Source organism: Melanerpes formicivorus, unplaced genomic scaffold (assembly GCF_026170545.1).
Source record: "Melanerpes formicivorus ecotype bairdi unplaced genomic scaffold, bMelFor1.0.p_v2 SCAF_1, whole genome shotgun sequence".
Lineage (NCBI taxonomy): Eukaryota > Metazoa > Chordata > Aves > Piciformes > Picidae > Melanerpes > Melanerpes formicivorus.
The window spans coordinates 62,292,241-62,310,657 of NW_027142353.1; the positions used below are offsets into that span (position 1 = coordinate 62,292,241).

The 18,417-nt window shown below is 39.7% G+C and overlaps 1 protein-coding gene across 3 annotated transcripts in view; it reads right to left on the reverse strand.

Moving 5' to 3' along the window:
- Positions 1 to 18,417, reverse strand: part of CNTN5 (contactin 5) — a 716,457-nt gene that overhangs the window by 173,291 nt on the left and 524,749 nt on the right. For 2 of the 3 annotated variants that reach the window (XM_068145236.1, XM_068145226.1), the window contains one exon: positions 12,474 to 12,677. The exons of the other annotated variant lie outside the window; for it this stretch is intronic. In XM_068145236.1, the coding sequence (XP_068001337.1) occupies positions 12,474 to 12,677 (204 nt within the window). The remainder of the gene's footprint in view (positions 1 to 12,473; positions 12,678 to 18,417) is intronic. 3 annotated transcript variants of the gene reach the window in all.

An 18,417-nucleotide genomic window follows, 5' to 3' on the forward strand; every position in this document is an offset into this window, starting at 1 on the left:
TTAGATTTCTGGCATCTGCTGACTGCACATATTTGCTAATTCAATGAATTCAAACAATGGCTGGGGGGTTTTGGGGTTTTGTGCAAGACATTGTTTCTGAATATCATTGTGTTGAATTGTCATGTGCTCTTCAGGATTTGCCTTTTAGTAGCAGGATTATTCTTGCCTTTAAAATAATACAGTACTTATGAGCAAAACTGAGAGGCAATATTACCTTTCAGATCTTATGTTTTTGACTTATAATAGCTCCCTGTAGTGAGTACAGTCTGTAAGAGTATTGTATCATGCCAACATTTCATATTACCAATGAAACTCTAATCTAGTAATACTTTGTACCACATCCTGTTCTTCTGAGTTATTGTTACAATAGCAAGCAGTATGTCTACAGCAACTGGCAGAGAAATGAACAAAAATTACTGAGCAATTACTTGGTGTCCCTATGAAAGACAGGAAACAACCCAATTATTACAAAAGGATATTTTTCATCTTTATTATTTATGATATTTAAGAGCAAGAAAGCCATTACAATTGCAAAGGCAACATGGGAATTATCGAGGCCCTCTCTTCCCACATTACTCTGTAATTGCTTTGCTATGGTTATTGCACCTCCAGGCTCTTTATCTTTCCCTGTTTCTGTTTTGATCACTATGAATCACTAGTGGTAAAACAACCACCATCTGCATTCTCATCAAGATTTTTGTTTATTTGCATCAAGTGGTAAAAGGAACCTGAACTTTAAGGAAATATTGATGCCTTGAGTTATATGCATTGGAATCAACTTCTCCCAGCCTATATACACTCTTTCAGCAGTTGGTAAAGGCCATAAAAAATGATCTCAATCATTTTTATTTCCATTTATCAAATATGAAATATAACAATAAGTACAATTGATCAGCACAGAAGAAAAATATGAGGTATGATTTTCAAGAGGGTAACAAACCACAGAGCTCATATGGTCTAAGAACAGAGGACCAGAGAGCCATTGTCAACCCTCCTGTGCTCTTTCTTCACATGAAAATACTGCCTTTTGGCCAATTTGTTCCTAGAATGACCCCCATAATTCAGTTTTACTTAGATTGCTTAGTAACTGTTCCTTTCATATGAATGTGCTGAATTAGTCACAGGTATGAAACAAACCTCTTCAAAATAAATTTAATGTACTAGGTCTTGAAATTTTGGCTGGGATTTAAAAACTGTTTCTAAGCCAAATTTGCTTTTTAGTAAATCTTATCCCTGGGCTTTATTCTGACACAAGCCATCTCACCTCATGTATCCCAGTCTCTGAGTCTCTGCCTATTCAGTGTGTATGAGGAGTCCTCTCCACATTTCTGTCCAGTCAGGGTCTTCCCTGGCTGGGTGCAGTTAGAATAGAGTAGAATAGAATAAACCAGATTGGAAGAGACCTTCAAGATCATCGTGTCCAATCTATCATCCAACACCACCTAATCAACTAAACCATGCAACCAAGCACCCCATCAAGTCTCCTCCTGAACACCTCCATCGATGGTGACTCCAGCACCTCCCCAGGCAGTCCATTCCAATGGGCAATCACTCTCTCTGTGTAAAACTTCCTCCTGACCTCCAGCCTAAACCTCCCCTGGCACAGCCTGAGACTGTGTCCTCTTGTTCTGGTGCTGGTTGCCTGGCAGAAGAGACCAACCTCTGCCTGTCTACAACCTCCCTTAAGGTAGTTGTAGAGAGCAATAAAGTCTCCCCTGAGCCTCCTCTTCTCCAGGCTAAGCAACCTCAGCTCCCTCAGTCTCTCCTCACAGGGCTTGTGTTCCAAGCCCCTCACCAACTTTGTTGCCATGAAGGATGAAACACTGCTAAACCTTCTTTTATGTCTCTGATTACTGAAAAAGGCATGGATTCAAATGACTAAATGTATCTCAGGACTAAGCACAGCTTGACTTTATTCAAATTAATTGGCTTGTTAGTCACACAGGCAGAAATGGAGCTCGATATTTATAGAAGAGATGATTCCTCCAATTTTACTTTTATAACAATGCAATTATCACAGAGCAATTATTACAGGCTATCAACTCAAATGAAAAAAAAAATCATCACAAAAATCAGGTTTAATTTTAATAAATGTTTTAATTTTCAAAAGTTCTTACTCTGACTTGGCTGCAAATCTGTGACTTAAATTCAGACTGCCACTACCCAAGGTGTCGTATAAAATCTTAGCTACTTTATTGCCTAGAATTTAGTTTTCCATTCAAAAAAATAAAAAAGAGAGAAGACACAATTCACTAAATCACAGCACCGTGATAAACGCTGATGGTGAGGTGCTTATATACCATAGGAATAGATGCAATAAAATTTCAAACATTTACAGATATTGCCACAGATAAAACTGTTTACATTATCCCCTGTGGGCCATTTAATGGAAATGCAGAGTGAAGTAAAAGCAAGATCAGTCAGTCAGTCCTTTCAGCTAAGAACGAATGAAAGAGCTACAGACAGTGAATCAGGCATTACTGCTTTGAAAATGACTGCTCTACCTCTTCATTTAGCCTCCCACTCCATGACTTTTACAATGTTAAATGAGGAATGTAAAAAAAAAGTTGAAAGTCTATTACTGTATCTACACAAGACATTTTGCCAGCATGCTGGAAAAAAATACATAAATCAGGGTTCAGAGAAATCATGAAGCATCATCTTAATCCAGCTGTGCAGAGGATAATGATTTTATTCCATTAGCCTTCCAGATATTAACCAGTCTCTGGAATCTCCTGGAACATAAGAGTTGAGTTTCAAACTGCTTAAGCAGTTTAACTTACTGCAGAAACTAATTTTCAATGCGACAAATGGTAGGCAATACTTGAAACAAGTGGCTGCTAAGCTTTTAAGACAGCAGCCCGAATGAGTAGAAGATTCCTGGCTAAACATCATCAGAGTGCTAGGCAGAAAAGGAAAACCTAAGATTTCCTATACTGAGGAGAAAGACTTGACTTTATTAGAAGAAGGTGCAAGATTCATAGTCCCATGATTAAGAGTGTTTGCCTGAGAGCTTCAAGTGAAGTCCCCAGTCTCAATCATAAGATGTCAGAATGCTAATCTGTCTGTTTTTACAGTCTGCACTGTGCACTGTGCTCTAATCACAAAATTACTGGAAATTCTCATTAGTTTGGACATTCCTCTCAGTTTCTGGAAAACTTCTTGAGGAGTGATGAACTTTATTTAGAATAAAATTTAGAATAAACCAAACCAGGTTGGAAGAGACCTTCAAGATCATCGCATCCAACCCATCAACCAATCCAACCCACTCAAACAGCTAACCCATGGCACCAAGTACCCCATCAAGTCCCCTCCTGAAACTTGTCCTGTTGCATAAGAATTTTCTAATAGTTTTACAGATAAGAAATTGAGTTCCTCACCACATTGTAACTATGATCTGTTGTATGAATACGTATCCAAGGTAAAGAAAATTTTGAGTAAGACACTGTGGCAGTAATACCTATATGCAATTTCTTCTGTCAGTAATCTGTGATTCAAACTAAAGTCTATCATGTGACTCTTTTTTTGTGACAAATTAATATTTAGCATTTTCCATGAAGCTCTGAATCATTAAATGTCCTCAGATATTTATTTGGAAGAGCAAGCTTTAGAATGGAATGGAATGGAATGGAATGGAATGGAATGGAATGGAATGGAATGGAATGGAATGGAATAGAATGGAATAGAATAGAATAGAATAGAATAGAATAGAATAGAATAGAATAGAATAGAATAGAATAGACCAGACCAGACCAGACCAGACCAGACCAGACCAGACCAGATTGGAAAAGACCTTTGAGATCATTGAGTCCAACGTATCACCCAACACTATCTAATCAACTAAACCACGGCACTAAGCGCCCCATCCATTCTTAAACACCTTAAACACCTTCTTCAACACCTCCAACGATGGTGACTCCACCACCTCCCTGGGCAGCCCATTCCAATGGCAAATCACTCTTTCTGGGAAGAACTTCTTCCTAACATCCAGCCTAAAGTTCCCCTGATGCAGCTTGAGACTGTGTCCTCTTGTTCTGCTGCTGGTTGCCTGGGAGAAGAGACCAAACCCCTCCTGGCTACAACCTCCCTTCTTCAGGTAGTTGTAGACAGCAATAAGGTCCCCTTTGAGCCTCCTCTTCTCCAGGCTAAGCAGCCACAGCACAAGCCGTATTAATTAAAATGTAAGGATGATACCCACCATTACATTCTAAACTCTGTCTAGAAAGTCCTTTCTAGAAATAGTATTCTATTCTGAAGCATTAAAAAAATTATTGGTAACTAAGAAATGTCATCTATGTACACACATATATGATAGCTTTTGACCTCTCTTAAACAGTGAATACAAGTAAACCCACTACATTTTCAGTTCTAAGTGGATGTGTTATGACTGAAGTGAAGCGACCTGGGGCCAAACACTAAGGACACAGAAGCAATGAGGTAAAATCAGAGTAAGCAATAAGGACAGCAGTGCCATTTTTTCTAGTTCTTCAAACAAGAGCCCCAAATTTCTTATCCACAGTTTAGGTTGCAGAGATCTCTGTTTACTTGTCTTTGAAAGCATTAAGTAGTAACTACGACCTGAGACCAATGGCCTCTTTCAATTCAGAGAAGTCTTTACTGGTCATAAGAGAATTAAATCTATCAGATTTTCCACATATATGTAATTCAACATCTAAGATTTTCTGCTAAATCCAGCATGTCTGGCATTAAATGAAACCAAAGTTAATCTTTGGACATTCAGATATGAGTGAGGGCATTTGAATGACTTGTATACAGCATTCCATTATGAAGATTTCTGTATATATGGTTGCATGGAAACAGGATAATCCAAACATTTTCACTGACTGTGTAGATAGATAATATTTCTGAGAAGGCAGAACTCTACTACATTAAACCACATGCTGCGCTGCTTGAGAGGCCTAACAATGTGAGTGAACAAAAAGGCAGAAATATTACTGGCTTGTGTTGATCTTTAATTTTATTTTTCTTGTTCCACTTATTTATTTCTTTATTTTATTTTATAGGGGAGGAGATTATGATGAGCAGATTCCTGGCAGATTTCTTTTAGGCTTCACTGGCCAAAGTTTAATGTTCCTCCTTCTTGATTGCCTGCTGTTCACCCAAGTCAGGCTCACAGAAGCTATTCAGAAACATGGAAAATACTATTTGATCTAAATGATTAGGAGGAGGATCTAATTTTCACAGGGTTTGTAATTATCTTCCTGATGGCATATTCACAGTTCTTGAAGAAATGTGTTTCTCCTATATTAAATTACATAATTGTCTGTACTTCAAATGTGACCCTTAAGATTTATCTTTTGTACAACCTATGCTGTTCTTTTACAGGGTGAAACAAAAATATGTTCTTTCCAGTTAGGTACCAAAAGTGTTGGGATTGTTACAGAGGACAATTTTTCATTCATTTCTGATCAATTAGGACACAAAAATTAATGTGTTTTTTTTTTTTTAATGCTCATTTTAATGTAATTAATAGGAAAGAATTTCCTAAAAGGGAAATGTTTTTCATTGGAGAGTCCTCATATAACCATGCAAATACAAGGATCTATTGGTCCCTTAATGGGAAAGATCAAACACTATCATTTCTCCTCCCTTACTCACAGCTTTTGAAATATCCATTGTTATAGACCCAGTAGCCAAAAAAATCCTCCTTGTTATAAACCTACTGCAGTCAGGACATGGTTTAACGGCCATGGTGGTGTTAGGTCAACACTTGGACTCAATGGTCTTATAGGTCTTTTCCAACTGAAACAATTTTATTATTCTAATCTCAAGCAAAATCCCTGCTGTTCACAATCATATTGATTTACTATGTTGACAAGAAGACCAAACTGACAAGTCACTCTTATGTGAACCTTATGTCCCACCCCATAGCTTAGAAAGAGACTGGATGGGGTGTTTGGTGCCATGGTTTAGTTGATTAGAAGAGGAGGCTCAGGGGTGACCTTATTGCCCTCTACAACTACCTGAAGGGTGGTTGTAGCCAGGAGGGAGTTGGCCTCTTCTCCCAGGCAACCAGCACCAGAACAAGGGGACACAGTCTCAAGCTGCGCCAGGGGAGGTTCAGACTCGAGGTGAGGAGGAAGTTCTTCACCGAGCGAGTCATTCGGCATTGGAATGGGTTACCCAGGGAGGTGGTTGAGTCATCGACCCTGGAGGCGTTCAAGGGGAGATTGGACGTGGCACTTGGTGCCATGGTCTAGTCATGGGGTCTGCGGTGTCAGGTTGGACTCGATGATCCTCGAGGTCCTTTCCAACCTGGGTGATACTGTGATACTGTGATAGATAGTGTTGGATGATAGGTTGGACTCTTCTCCCAGGCAGCCTGTACCAGAACAAGAGGACACAGTCGCAGGCTGCACCAGGGGAGGTTTAGGCTGGATGTTAGGAAGTTCTATACAGAGAGAGTGATTGCACTGGTTAAACCACACCTTGAGTCCTGTGTCCAGTTCTGGGCCCCTCAGTTTAGAAGACGTATTGAGGTGCTAGAACATGTCCAGAGAAGGGCAGGGGAGGGGGTTGGAACAAAGCTGGGGAGGGGTCTGGAGCACAAGCCCTATGAGGAGAGGCTGAGGGAGCTGGGGTTGCTTAGCCTGGAGAAGAGGAGGCTCAGGGGAGACTTTATTGCTCTCTACAACTACCTGAAGGGAGGTTGTAGACAGGTGGGGGTTGGACACTGGCTATTGGAATGGGCTGCCCAGGGAGTTGGTGGAGTCACCATCACTAGAGGTGTTCTAAAAGGATTGGATGTGGTACCTGAAGCCATGGTACCTGAAGTCATGAGGTGCTGGGTGATAGGTTGGACGTGATGATCTCTGGGATCTTTTCCAACCCTGTTGATTCTATAATTCTATGATTCTGTGATTCTTATTTCCTAAATTATTTCCTAAACAGAAAGGGACTTGATGTTGTTTTTATTATTCAGGATAATTTACTGTTCCAAATCATCATCCAGACTGGCAAAGATAAACTTTAACAACTATGTTTATTACTTGTAACAGTTACAAAATAATTATTCAAAGTTTCTAATGCTTTATAAAGATAGTTAATGAAATTATATAATTTCTTTCCTGCTGAAACTTTTTATCTCCTCAGATAGAATTTTATAGTGTTTTCATAACCCAGCTTGAAGTGAAACTGAACTGTACTGACTGATTGTCAAGGACATCTGAACAAATGAGATATTCATTTTATTCAGAATCCATTGAAGGATTTCTTGATGGTTTTATTTCATTTGCTTCATATCAAAGAGCTAAGTTCCCTTTTGAGACATACCACAAAAGAAATAAAACATTAATAAATGCCCAGGAAATTCCTCCACTCTTGCAGTGTTTGACAAGAAAGCCTCAGTATTATTCTGTTCCTGCCTCATAGACAGACACTGGTGTTGTCACAGGAGAGTTTTTCATTCACAAGCTGTCCAATCCCCTTGGTTCATTTACTGTTTATACAGAAAAATCCTGGAATGATGATAAATATATCACATAATCACAGAACCACCAAGGTTGGAAGAGACCTCAAAGATCATCAAGTCCAACCTGTTACCACAGACCTCATGACTACACCATGGCACCAAGTGCCATGTCCAGTCCCCTCTTGAACACCTCCAGGAATGGTGACTCCACCACCTCCCTGGGCAGCACATTCCAATGGTGAATGACTCTCTCAGTGAAGAACTTTCTCCTTGAGCCTAAACCTCCCCTGGCACAGCTTGAGACTGTGTCCTCTTGTTCTGGTGCTGGTTGCTTGAGAGAAGAGACCAACCCCTTCCTGGCTACAACCACCCTTCAGGTAGTTGTAGACAGCAATAAGGTCTCTCCTGAGCCTCCTCTTCTCCAGGCTAAACAATTCCAGCTCACTCAGCCTCTCCTCGTAGCAAACAGAGTTAATAGCACATATGTCCTGACAATACACCCTGTATATATTGTTTTACTTATAGAGTGCCATTTGTAAAAGTTGTTTAAAACGAAAAGCCTTTCCTGTGGTTTCTGACAAATGTTCCAACTGTGTAAGGTAAAGTCAGTTGCAAATCCAATTATTAGAACTCAGAAAGATATATGATTTTTAAGTTAAGTCAATATTTGAAAAATTTTAAATGATTAAACAAATTTTATAATAAAAAAAGCTTTAAAAATTGCAAGTCATATTCAAAATAATGTAACAGAACTGATTGAGATATTATCAAGTTAATTTTCAAGAATAGAATAGAATAGAATAGAATTAAACAGGTTGGAAGAGACCTTTGAGATCATCGAGTCCAACCTATCATCCAACACTATCTAATCAGAACAAGAGGACACAATCTCAGGCTGCACCAGGGGAGGTTTAGGTTGGATGTTAGGAAGAAGTTATATACAGAGAGAGTGATTGCCCATTGGAATGGGCTGCCCAGGGAGGTGGTGGAGTCACCATCATTGGAGGTGTCCAGGAGGAGACTTGATGGGGTGCTTGGTGCATGGTTTAGTTGTTTAGGTGGGTTAGATTGGTTGATGGGTTGGACACGATGATCTTGAAGGTCCAACCTGGTCTATCCCTTCCCTTCCCTTCCCTTCCCTTCCCTTCCCTTCCCTTCCCTTCCCTTCCCTTCCCTTCCCTTCCCTTCCCTTCCCTTCCCTTCCCTTCCCTTCCCTTCCCTTCCCTTCCCTTCCCTTCCCTTCCCTTCCCTTCCCTTCCCTTCCCTTCCCTTCCCTTCCCTTCCCTTCCCTTCCCTTCCCTTCCCTTCCCTTCCCTTCCCTTCCCTTCCCTTCCCTTCCACTAAACCATGGCACCAAGCACCCCATCCAGTCTCTTCCTAAACACCTCCAGTGATGGTGACTCCAACACCTCCCTGGGCAGCCTGTTGTTGTAATGTCACTCTTAATTTCTTACTTCCTTATTGCAGTTCACCCTCAGATGTTTCTTTCTCCACAAATTCATTTTCTTCAGCTTTTCAGCAACTATACTATCCCACATTTTTGAGAATTGTATATATATATATATATATATATATATATATATATATATATATATATATATAAAATATTCTGTCAACCCCCTGTAATATTTGTCAGTGGACAAGGCAATATAACCTAAATCAATTTCTACCAAAAAGAAAAAGTCCAGTATCATTAATTTTTAAAAGGCTCATGACAATACATTCTGTGGAAAAGGTACAACAAGACAGGTGTCATAAATAATAAATATGATTTAGCAATCACAATTTCCCTAAATATTTTGTCAGGGTAGTTTTGTAGGGACTACAAGGTTAGGTAGAAAGTCTGGGTCTTTTTTTTTTGCTGAGAAACTTGATCAGTCCTACAGAAAAGCAAGCAATTTCCTAAGAAATACTGAAGAGCTCCATTACTATAAATGAGCTCTTTAGAAATCCAAACAGATGAAAAATCAGGCATGGAAGCCTGACAGAAATTCATGCATGTGAATAAATGAATGGAGAAATTGTTGAGGAGCGGTTCATCTATGTGCAAATGCTTCCCCAAAACTCCAGCACAGTCCAGGAGTTTTGGATTATCACAGTTGTATGACATCCAGACACAAAACACAAATTTGCTTGAGGTTGGTATATGCTACCTGCTTGACATTAAAAAACAACTACACAGATTTCCTTCACAGATTTAGACTGCTACCTTTAACCTTATTTACTCTCTCCATTTCTTATATTCTGTCTGTGTCCTCCTAGTGTTACATAGATAATTAATCTGTTGAATTCCTGCCAAAAAAACCCTGGAACTCAATAATAACAGAAAGAAATATCATAAAGAAACAAAAATTAAGATATTAACAACAAATATGATGATTACATTCTATCTTTTTTTTTTGTTTGTTTTTCCTGAGTTCAGACTAATTAAAAAGACAATCAGTTTTTTGTGGTTTTCAATTTTCAGCTCTTGATATTGATAAAAACAGGTCCGCTATGTTAATTCAGTAAAACTAAATACCTGAAACTCAGTAATTGGCATAGATAACCAGTAAAAAAGAATATAAGAAATGCTTGACTACTGTGTCCAGTTCTGGGCCCCTCAGTTTAGGAAAGATGTTGAGTTGCTGGAAGGTGTCCAGAGAAGGGCAACAAAGCTGGGGAGGGATTTGGAGCACAAGCCCTGTGAGGGGAGGCTGAGGGAGCTGGGGTTGCTCAGCCTGAACAGGAGGCTCAGAGGAGACCTTATTGCTCTTTACAACTACCTGAATGGAGGTTGTAGCCAGGAGGGGGTTGGTCTCTTCTCCCAGGCAACCAGCAGCAGAACAAGAGGACACAGTCTCAAGCTGCAAGTGGGGAGGTTCAGCCTGGATGTTAGGAAGAAGTTCTATACAGAGAGAGTGATTGCCCATTGTAATGTGCTGCCCAGGGAGGTGGTGGAGTCACCATCGTTGGAGGTGTTTAGGAAGAGACTGGATGAGGCAATTGGTGCCATGGTTTAGTTGATTAGGTGGTGTTGGATGATGGGTTGGACATGATGATGTCAAAGGTCTCTTCCAACCTGGTCTATTCCATTCCATTCCATTCCATTCCATTCCATTCCATTCCATTCCATTCCATTCCATTCCATTCCATTCCATTCCATTCTATTCTATTCTTTTCTATTCTACAGTGTAACATACAGCCTTTTGCTGCAGGGGCTTCATGCTGTGTGGACAGAAATTTTTATTTATTATAAGGAATAAACACTAACTTAACCCATTTCTGATCTGTGAACACATTTTTTACTCTGGTAAATCTGTGTTCAAATTCAGCTTTTGTAATGCTTCTACAGCACAGGAATACAGTTCTAGAAAAATCTGTAAGCAAGAAAAAAGCCTCAAAGTCTCTTTGTCTCTCTGATTTATGTAAGTATGGATTCACATAAGCTGAACTGTCGAAATGTGTTTCTGAAGAAGTACAAAGCATCATTAATTTGGAGCATCTGGGAACAAAAATGTCACTTATGGAATTGTCAATTATTATTCTAAAAAATGACATTATTTTGTCAGATAACCAACCCAAAAATCAATTATAATCTAATGAATATTAAACTTTTTTTGCTGCAAAACACAGTTGCCTCTACAGGGGTACATTCTGTCAGAATCAGAGTTACATAGAATTTATATTGAAATGACATACTGTTCCACAAAAAAATCATTGGAGAGTGTTTTCCTTTCATTTTTGTGGAAAAATACAAGCCCCTTTTCTTTTTTTTTATAATAAGACTGTGTGGTGGTTTGATCCTTAACTGGGAGTTAAGTGCTCAGAAGGGGGTAAGGCTGAGAATGTCTTCCCCCACTCCCCCCTCCTCCCTCCCAACAGAGAGGGGAAAAAAAAGGAAGGAGCAAATCCAACAAACAATAATTTGGAGTCGGCTTGGAAGTGGAGAGGTAAAGAGTTTTTTCTTTAAAAAATATATAAATTGTTATGTATATATATAACAATAACAGGTAAGATTTACAAGGGCAAGGAAGGGGACAAAAAAAAGAATAATACAAAACCAGTCTCTCTCTGAAGAGACATGGAAGCAGCAAGGAGAAGGATCAGGTCTGACCACGTGGCAGAGGAGCAGGAGAGCAGCTGCAGTAGCTCTCATCCAGGAGAGGCAGGAGCCAAAAAGAGCCCTAATAGATGCAATGCTCTGCTTTTTATACCCTAGCTGGGCAGGGAGTGGGGAGTGGAACAGACTCAGCTTCCCGGGAGAGGGTTGGGGTGGGGGCAATACCCTGCAGGGAGTGCAAAGTACCCACAAGCCCTCCACCCTGCTTTGGTTTTTTATTTTAGAATGGGCATTAACCCACCACAGATTGAAGTACTTATTTGCAGAAAAAAAACACTTGCAATTATATGTTTTGATGACGTTCAAAACTACCTGGATAATTAACTATTACTGTAATCAAAGCTATTGTAATCATCTTGGTACTTAATCACTGCATTGAACTGCAGCTTGGAAGTTAACAGGTCTTTAGTACAGCAACAGGTAAAGCTTTAAGCAATATAGCCTCTATTCAGTTGTCCAACCAAGTGTCTTGTATCATATGAGATATGAGACTTCTGGCATCCTGCTGCTGATCTGTGTCCTACGCCTTATTTGCCAGTCCCCTGTGGATATCTCAGGTGCCTGAGGGTAGTGCAGTGTGGCAGTGCCTGCTTGGTAACTGAACTGAGCCCTGAAGAAACAGACATTACTGAGAAAGCAGATTTGCTTCTCTGTCACTGACAGGACACCAGAATAGCAAGGCAGACAAACTGTTATAAACAAAATACATCAAAAGATGTCAGATTGCACCTCATCCTTTGGGGGCCTAAATATTCTCTCAACTGTTAGATGCTTCAAAAGAAACTGTCTCCAAGAACACCTTTCTTTTGCTGATTGCTGCAGTAAATGCATGTACACATTGAAAACCAATGAGATTATGGTTCTTAAATGATATAGAATGTATTTGGCTTAGTATTTTATATTTTTTAATGTGGTACCCAAAAATAATTACTTTCTTACCATCATTTCTCAGTGTCAGAGGTGTAGGAGGACTCAAAACTCTGGCATTTGTTACTGTGTTTTTTACCAGGCATATATAGCTGCCAACATCAGATGTTTGCACCTTGGAGATGTAGAGATTGCCTGTCTCCTGAGAGATGAAGCGTCTGCTATCTTCTGCCACAAAAGATGGGAATTCATTAAATACCCAGCTATAGATGATCTCTAAAGGAACACAGGAAAAAAAAATAAGAGAAAGTAATTATGGAAGCAATATTATGTCCTCAATAAATGTTCATTAATTTTATTTAAATCACAATATCATAGAATCAATCAGGTTGGAAAAGACCTCAGAGATCATCAAGTCCAACCTATCACCCAACACCTCTGGACTAACTAAACCATGGCTTCAAGTGCCATGTCCAATCCTGTTTTAAACACTTCCAGGGATGGTGACTCCACCACCTCCCTGGGCAGCACAATCCAATGGCAAATTACTCTTTCTGGGAAGAGCTTTCTCCTCACCTTGAGCTTAAACTTCCCCTGGTGCAACTTGAGACTGTGTCCTCTTGTTCTGGTGCTGGTTGCTTGGGAGAAGAGACCAACCCCCACCTGGCTGCAACCTCCTTTCAGGTAGTTGTAAACAGCAATAAGGTCTTCCCTGAGCCTCTTCTCCAGATTAAACAACACCAGCTCCCTCAGCCTCTCCTCATAGGGCTTGTGCTCTAGACCACTCACCAGCCTCATTGCTCTTCTCTGGACACATTCAAGAGTCTCAATACCCTTCTTAAATTGAGGGGCCCAGAACTAGACCCAGTCTTCAAGGTGTGGCCTAACCAGTGCTGAGTACAGGAGCAGAATGACTTCCCTGCTGGCCTCACTATTTCTGATGGAGGCCAGGATGCCATTTGCCTTCTTGGCCACCTGGGCACACTGCTGGCTCATGTTTAGGCGGCTGTCAATCAGCACCCCCAGGTCCCTTTTCGTTTGGCTGCTCTCCAGCCACTCTGACCCCAGCCTGTAGCGCTGCATGGGGCTGTTGTGACCAAAGTGCAGCACCTGGCAAAAGCTAAAGACTTTTAAAACTTTTTGTTTGATTTAGGATTCAAGATTATTTTTCACTTTCTGGAATTTTGAAAACAGTATTAGCATTGAGTCCACAAATTCCCTGGGAAGACAGATTTGATAAATTAATGATTCAATAGACTGAAAAAAAATCCATAAAATATTAGATAGTTCTTTTATCTAACCTTTCAGGTAAAAAAAAATACACAAAACATTATTTTCTCTAGTTGCAGTGAAATACATCAAGATGCTTTCTATAAGGCTGGACATTAGGAAAAAAAGAATTCACAGAAAGAGTGGTTAAGGTGTTGGCATGTGCTGCCCAGGGAGGTGGTTGAGTCACCAACCCTGGGGGTGTTTAATGGTCATTTAGATGCGGTGCTTAGGAATATGGTTTAGGGGTGAACTTTGTAGAGTGGGGTTATGGGTTGGACTTGGTGATCCTGAGGGTCTTTTCCAACCTGAATGGTTTGTGATTCTGTGAATTACTTTTCAAGTGTGTGTATAAACAGTTTTAATTCTGAACACATGGATTTAAAACTGGCAGATTCTAGTAACTGTCCAGCCTACCTTGCAGTTACTACAGTATACTTCTATCTTCTACATCTGCTTCACTGAGGGATCTCAGAACCCTTCCTATATGCACCTTAAATCCCTACAATCAATGAATAATTTCTTAAAGCCAAGATACAAACTGCTTTGCCTTATAATCTGATGGATCAAACATTAATCGAAGCAATTTTAAAATATGGTAATTAAAGTGAGTCCCTTGGGTTTTAGTTTTATCCCACATATCATTCTGTTAACCTCAGAAGTATATACTTTTCCATTTATAGTCATAATAATTAGTTGAGAAAAAAAAAATATGATTTCCTATTATTCTGTATGAGATTGTATCATGTTTTATTAAAAACCTAGATGCATTAATATCTTAGCATTAGAAATATCAATAAAGTTAATGAGATTCTGATTTAGCAGGGAATTCCTTTCAGGGAATTATTCCTGTGGAGATCCCACCAAATCAAACTTTAAAGTCTTAACCTTGCATGTGCTTCTTTCAGATGGTGTTATCCTTTCAGTCTTATCTTCCACTATTTCACTACTAAACTGGCACATTAGCTATAAGGCAATTTCTTCAGTAATCTCCCCTCATGATAGTCTTTAAAGAACTGATCCCCAAATCAGAAAAGCCTGAACTAGTTCAGCTATATAAAATCCCTAGTACTGCTTCAAGATGCAAACCACTTCACTGGTACAGAAACTTCCAGCTTCTTAGACTTGAAGTTTTAGAGGTCTATTCTTAGCTGCTGCAGCAGCATGAAGGCAGTAATTGCTTATATGTCAGTCTGATTCTCTCATATTTCTATCCTCACTACAGTCTAAATGTTTTCATGATATAAATTTAGCATGAAAATGAAAGGGATGAAAGGTGAGAGGAAATGTCTCAAAATTTAAATATTTCTATGTACTTTTCTGCTAACAATGGGAGACAAACTGGTATAGCTGTTCACATTAGATGAAGTATGAGATAAATTAACTTCCTAGCTAAATATACCACATAGCCAGGTGTGCTATTTGGCTGTAACAGGATGGAAAACATTAGAAATATTAACTGGTCTGTCCTTTCTGTCCTTATGCTGTATTGCTCCCTGACACAGTGACTAGAAAGGAATAGAACAGAAAAGCATGATGACCACCTTTTTCCACCAATGAAATCTAGAAGTGCGAAGAGTGGTGCAGAGATGCAGAATATTCTGGATCAATTTTGGAGGAGCTCAGTTTAGTTTTGAAGTCAGGTGAGAATTTTCTTGTGAAAAGAATAGATTAGATTAGAATGGAATGGAATGGAATGGAATGGAATGGAATAGAATAGAATAGAATAGAATAGAATAGAATAGAATAGAATAGAATAGACCAGACCAGACCAGACCAGACCAGACCTGACCAGGTTGGAAAAGACGTTTGAGATCATCAAGTCCAACCTATCACCTAACTAAATCTAATCAACTAAACCATGGCACAAAGCACCCCATCAAGTCTCTTCCTAAACACCTCCAGTGATTGTGAGTCCACCACCTCCCTGGGCAGCACATTCCAATGGCCAATCACTCTTTCTGTGAAGAACTTCCTAACATCCAGTGTGAACCTCCCCTGGTGCACCTTGAGACTGTGTCCTCTTGTTCTGCTGGTGGTTCCCTGGGAGAAGTGACCAACCCTCACCTGGCTACAACCTCTTGTACCAGTACAAAAATGGGATGTTAAAGGACTAAATTTAGTTATCTGACAGTAGGAAAAGATTTCCCAGAATGGGATATTTAGCTGCACATATTGACTTTTTGGTTAAATCCTTTTTCAGATCCAACTGTAATTCTGAGAAGCTATATAGGACTCTGAGGAATTCAGGGCTCACAGAATTCTCTCCAGGTATTCAGCCTTTCCTTCATCTTCTGATATGTTTTAGGCAAAATACTACTCAGCCTCAAATATTTCTTTGTGAAAATGTCATTGTCACATTTTGCCATGAAGTCTTACCTGTCAGAAATGATTCTTGGCAGAATAAAGTTCTGTGATGGAATGGTGAACATACCAACAGCATCCTAGCCTGTATCAGAACTGGCATGTGCAGCAGGAGTAAGGAAGAGATTGTGCCCCTGTGCTCAGCACTGACAAGATCACACCTTGAGTACTCTGTCCAGTTTTGGGCACCACAGTATAAGAAAGACAATGGGTTGCTGGGGCATGTACAGAGAATGACAGACTATCTGGTGAGGGTTTTGGAGAGCATCATAAGGAGAGGCTGAGGGAGCTGGAATTGTTTAGTCTGAAGAAGAAGAGGTTGAGAGGAGACCATATTGCTCTTTACAGCTACCTGAAAGGAGGCTGTAGTGGTTAGTGGTTGCCTCTTCTCTCAAGTAACTAGTGACAGGGAAAGAGGTAATGGCCTCAAGCTGTACCAGGAGAAGTTTAGGTTGGGTGTCAGGAAGATTTTCTTTACTGAAAGTGGTGAGGCATTGGAATAGCCTTTACAGGGAGGTGAATCATCAGCCCAGATGTGTTCTCAAACTGAGTTAATGTGGCTTTTCAGGACATGGTCTAGTATCCATGGAGCTGTTGGGTAAAAGGTTGGACTTGATGATCTTCTAGGTCTTTTCCAACCTTCATGTATCCATGATTCTATACAAGTTCAAGGAAAATGCCCAGGCTTTAATTTGAGGCACCTGTTACTAAGTCAAATGGAGAGCAGTCTCACTAATTATGTTGGCTTAAAAGTAGTTCAAACCAAATGTAAAGTAGTCATCATTGAGAGTTCATTGGTAGTTGACATAGAATAAAATGTTCTCCATTTGTAGCCTAAAGCCACATACAGTTAATTATTCATTTATTAATTAAAACTGCTCCTGAGGAATGAATTTCAGGCAATAAATTTTTGTGCCTCTAGTCTTTGCTGATGCTAAATTTGGAGGTGATGCTGCCATTTTATCACATTATAAATGATATTTGCTCTTTAAAACACAGTGATGGATGAATGAGTACTGGGATAAAGTAATGAGATGAGTAGCAGAACTTCTGCCAAACCTAAGACTCCAATAGTTTAGGAGTTTAATAGTTTAATAATTTAATAGTTTAAGCTGTGGTTAATTCTTTTTTATTGCACACCTACAGAATCTATATTCCAGCCAGGAGCACAAACTCCAAAGCATGGATAAAAGTCTGTGCCAGATTACACCCAGACCAGGAGGGGGGTAGGATGAAAAGAACCTAGCCCCAGGTAGACAATGAAACCTGGCTCAGGTGGGCAGAGAGACTTAGTTCCCCCTCCCAGGGGTAGAGGTGCCTGGATCAAAGTCTATTCCACTCCTACTTCTTATCCACAAGGCTATTTAAGAGGAAGCCAATTTTCTGTCTCTCTTCTCCTCACCTCGCCTGCCCAAGACCCTGCTCCAGCTGCTGTTGCCATAACCTTGTGGTTGGGCCTGTTCCATGATGCTCCAGATTCCTAAGGATTGCATGTACAGAGAATCCATCTTGCATATAGAGAATCCTTTGCCATCTGTGTCTGGTTTTGCATGTAATTTTATTTACCCTTTTCCCTTATACCATTATAAACTTCCTTTCACTCAAATACCTTTTGTATTTTGTTAAACTTACCTTTTTACTTCCAAATTGAATCAAGACTGTTTCTTTTGTAATTTTACATTTCTTTTCTCCTTGACTAATTTGCTTTTCCCTGCTGGGAAAAAAAAGGGAGAGGGGAGGCAATCTTAATCTGTTCCATTGGGACTTTAGGACTCCGGGAAAAAGCTTAAACCACAACAGAGTCCTAACTTCTTGATCATTATTGTCATTGAAGGAATTGCTTCTACTCCTGTATTTATTTATTTCTAAAAAAATAACAACTTTGGGAATACATTTTTTAAAGACTTAAAAACTCTGCATCTGAAGGCTCAGATGTCAACTTCACCCGGAACCTTCCTTTCAGGTGAAAAGACTCTTAACACAATTTATGAAGTTTTTCCTCTTTTAGACCTAGTTCATGATTTCAGAGTATTCTTAAACATAATAATATACATGGTTTTGAGGGTTATATCCATAAAGTATGCACAGGTCTCAGTGGAAGTGTCTCAAGAAACTGTTATTTTCAGTGCAGTCTGTGCAGAACTGTATGAAACAACCACAGCTGGCTTGGGATCTGAGGACCCAATGGTTTTTAGATGACAGAAGTAGATGGATGATCTTGCAGAAGAGGTTTTACAGAAGGCTGTTTAAAGAATGACTGCAATTACAGGAAAATGAGTGTAACTTGACATGGATCCACTGTACAAATGTTTCACACTTCCAGATTTTCACCCATAGTAGAGGATGCTACATGCAAGGGTAATGAGGCTGGTGAGAGGCCTCA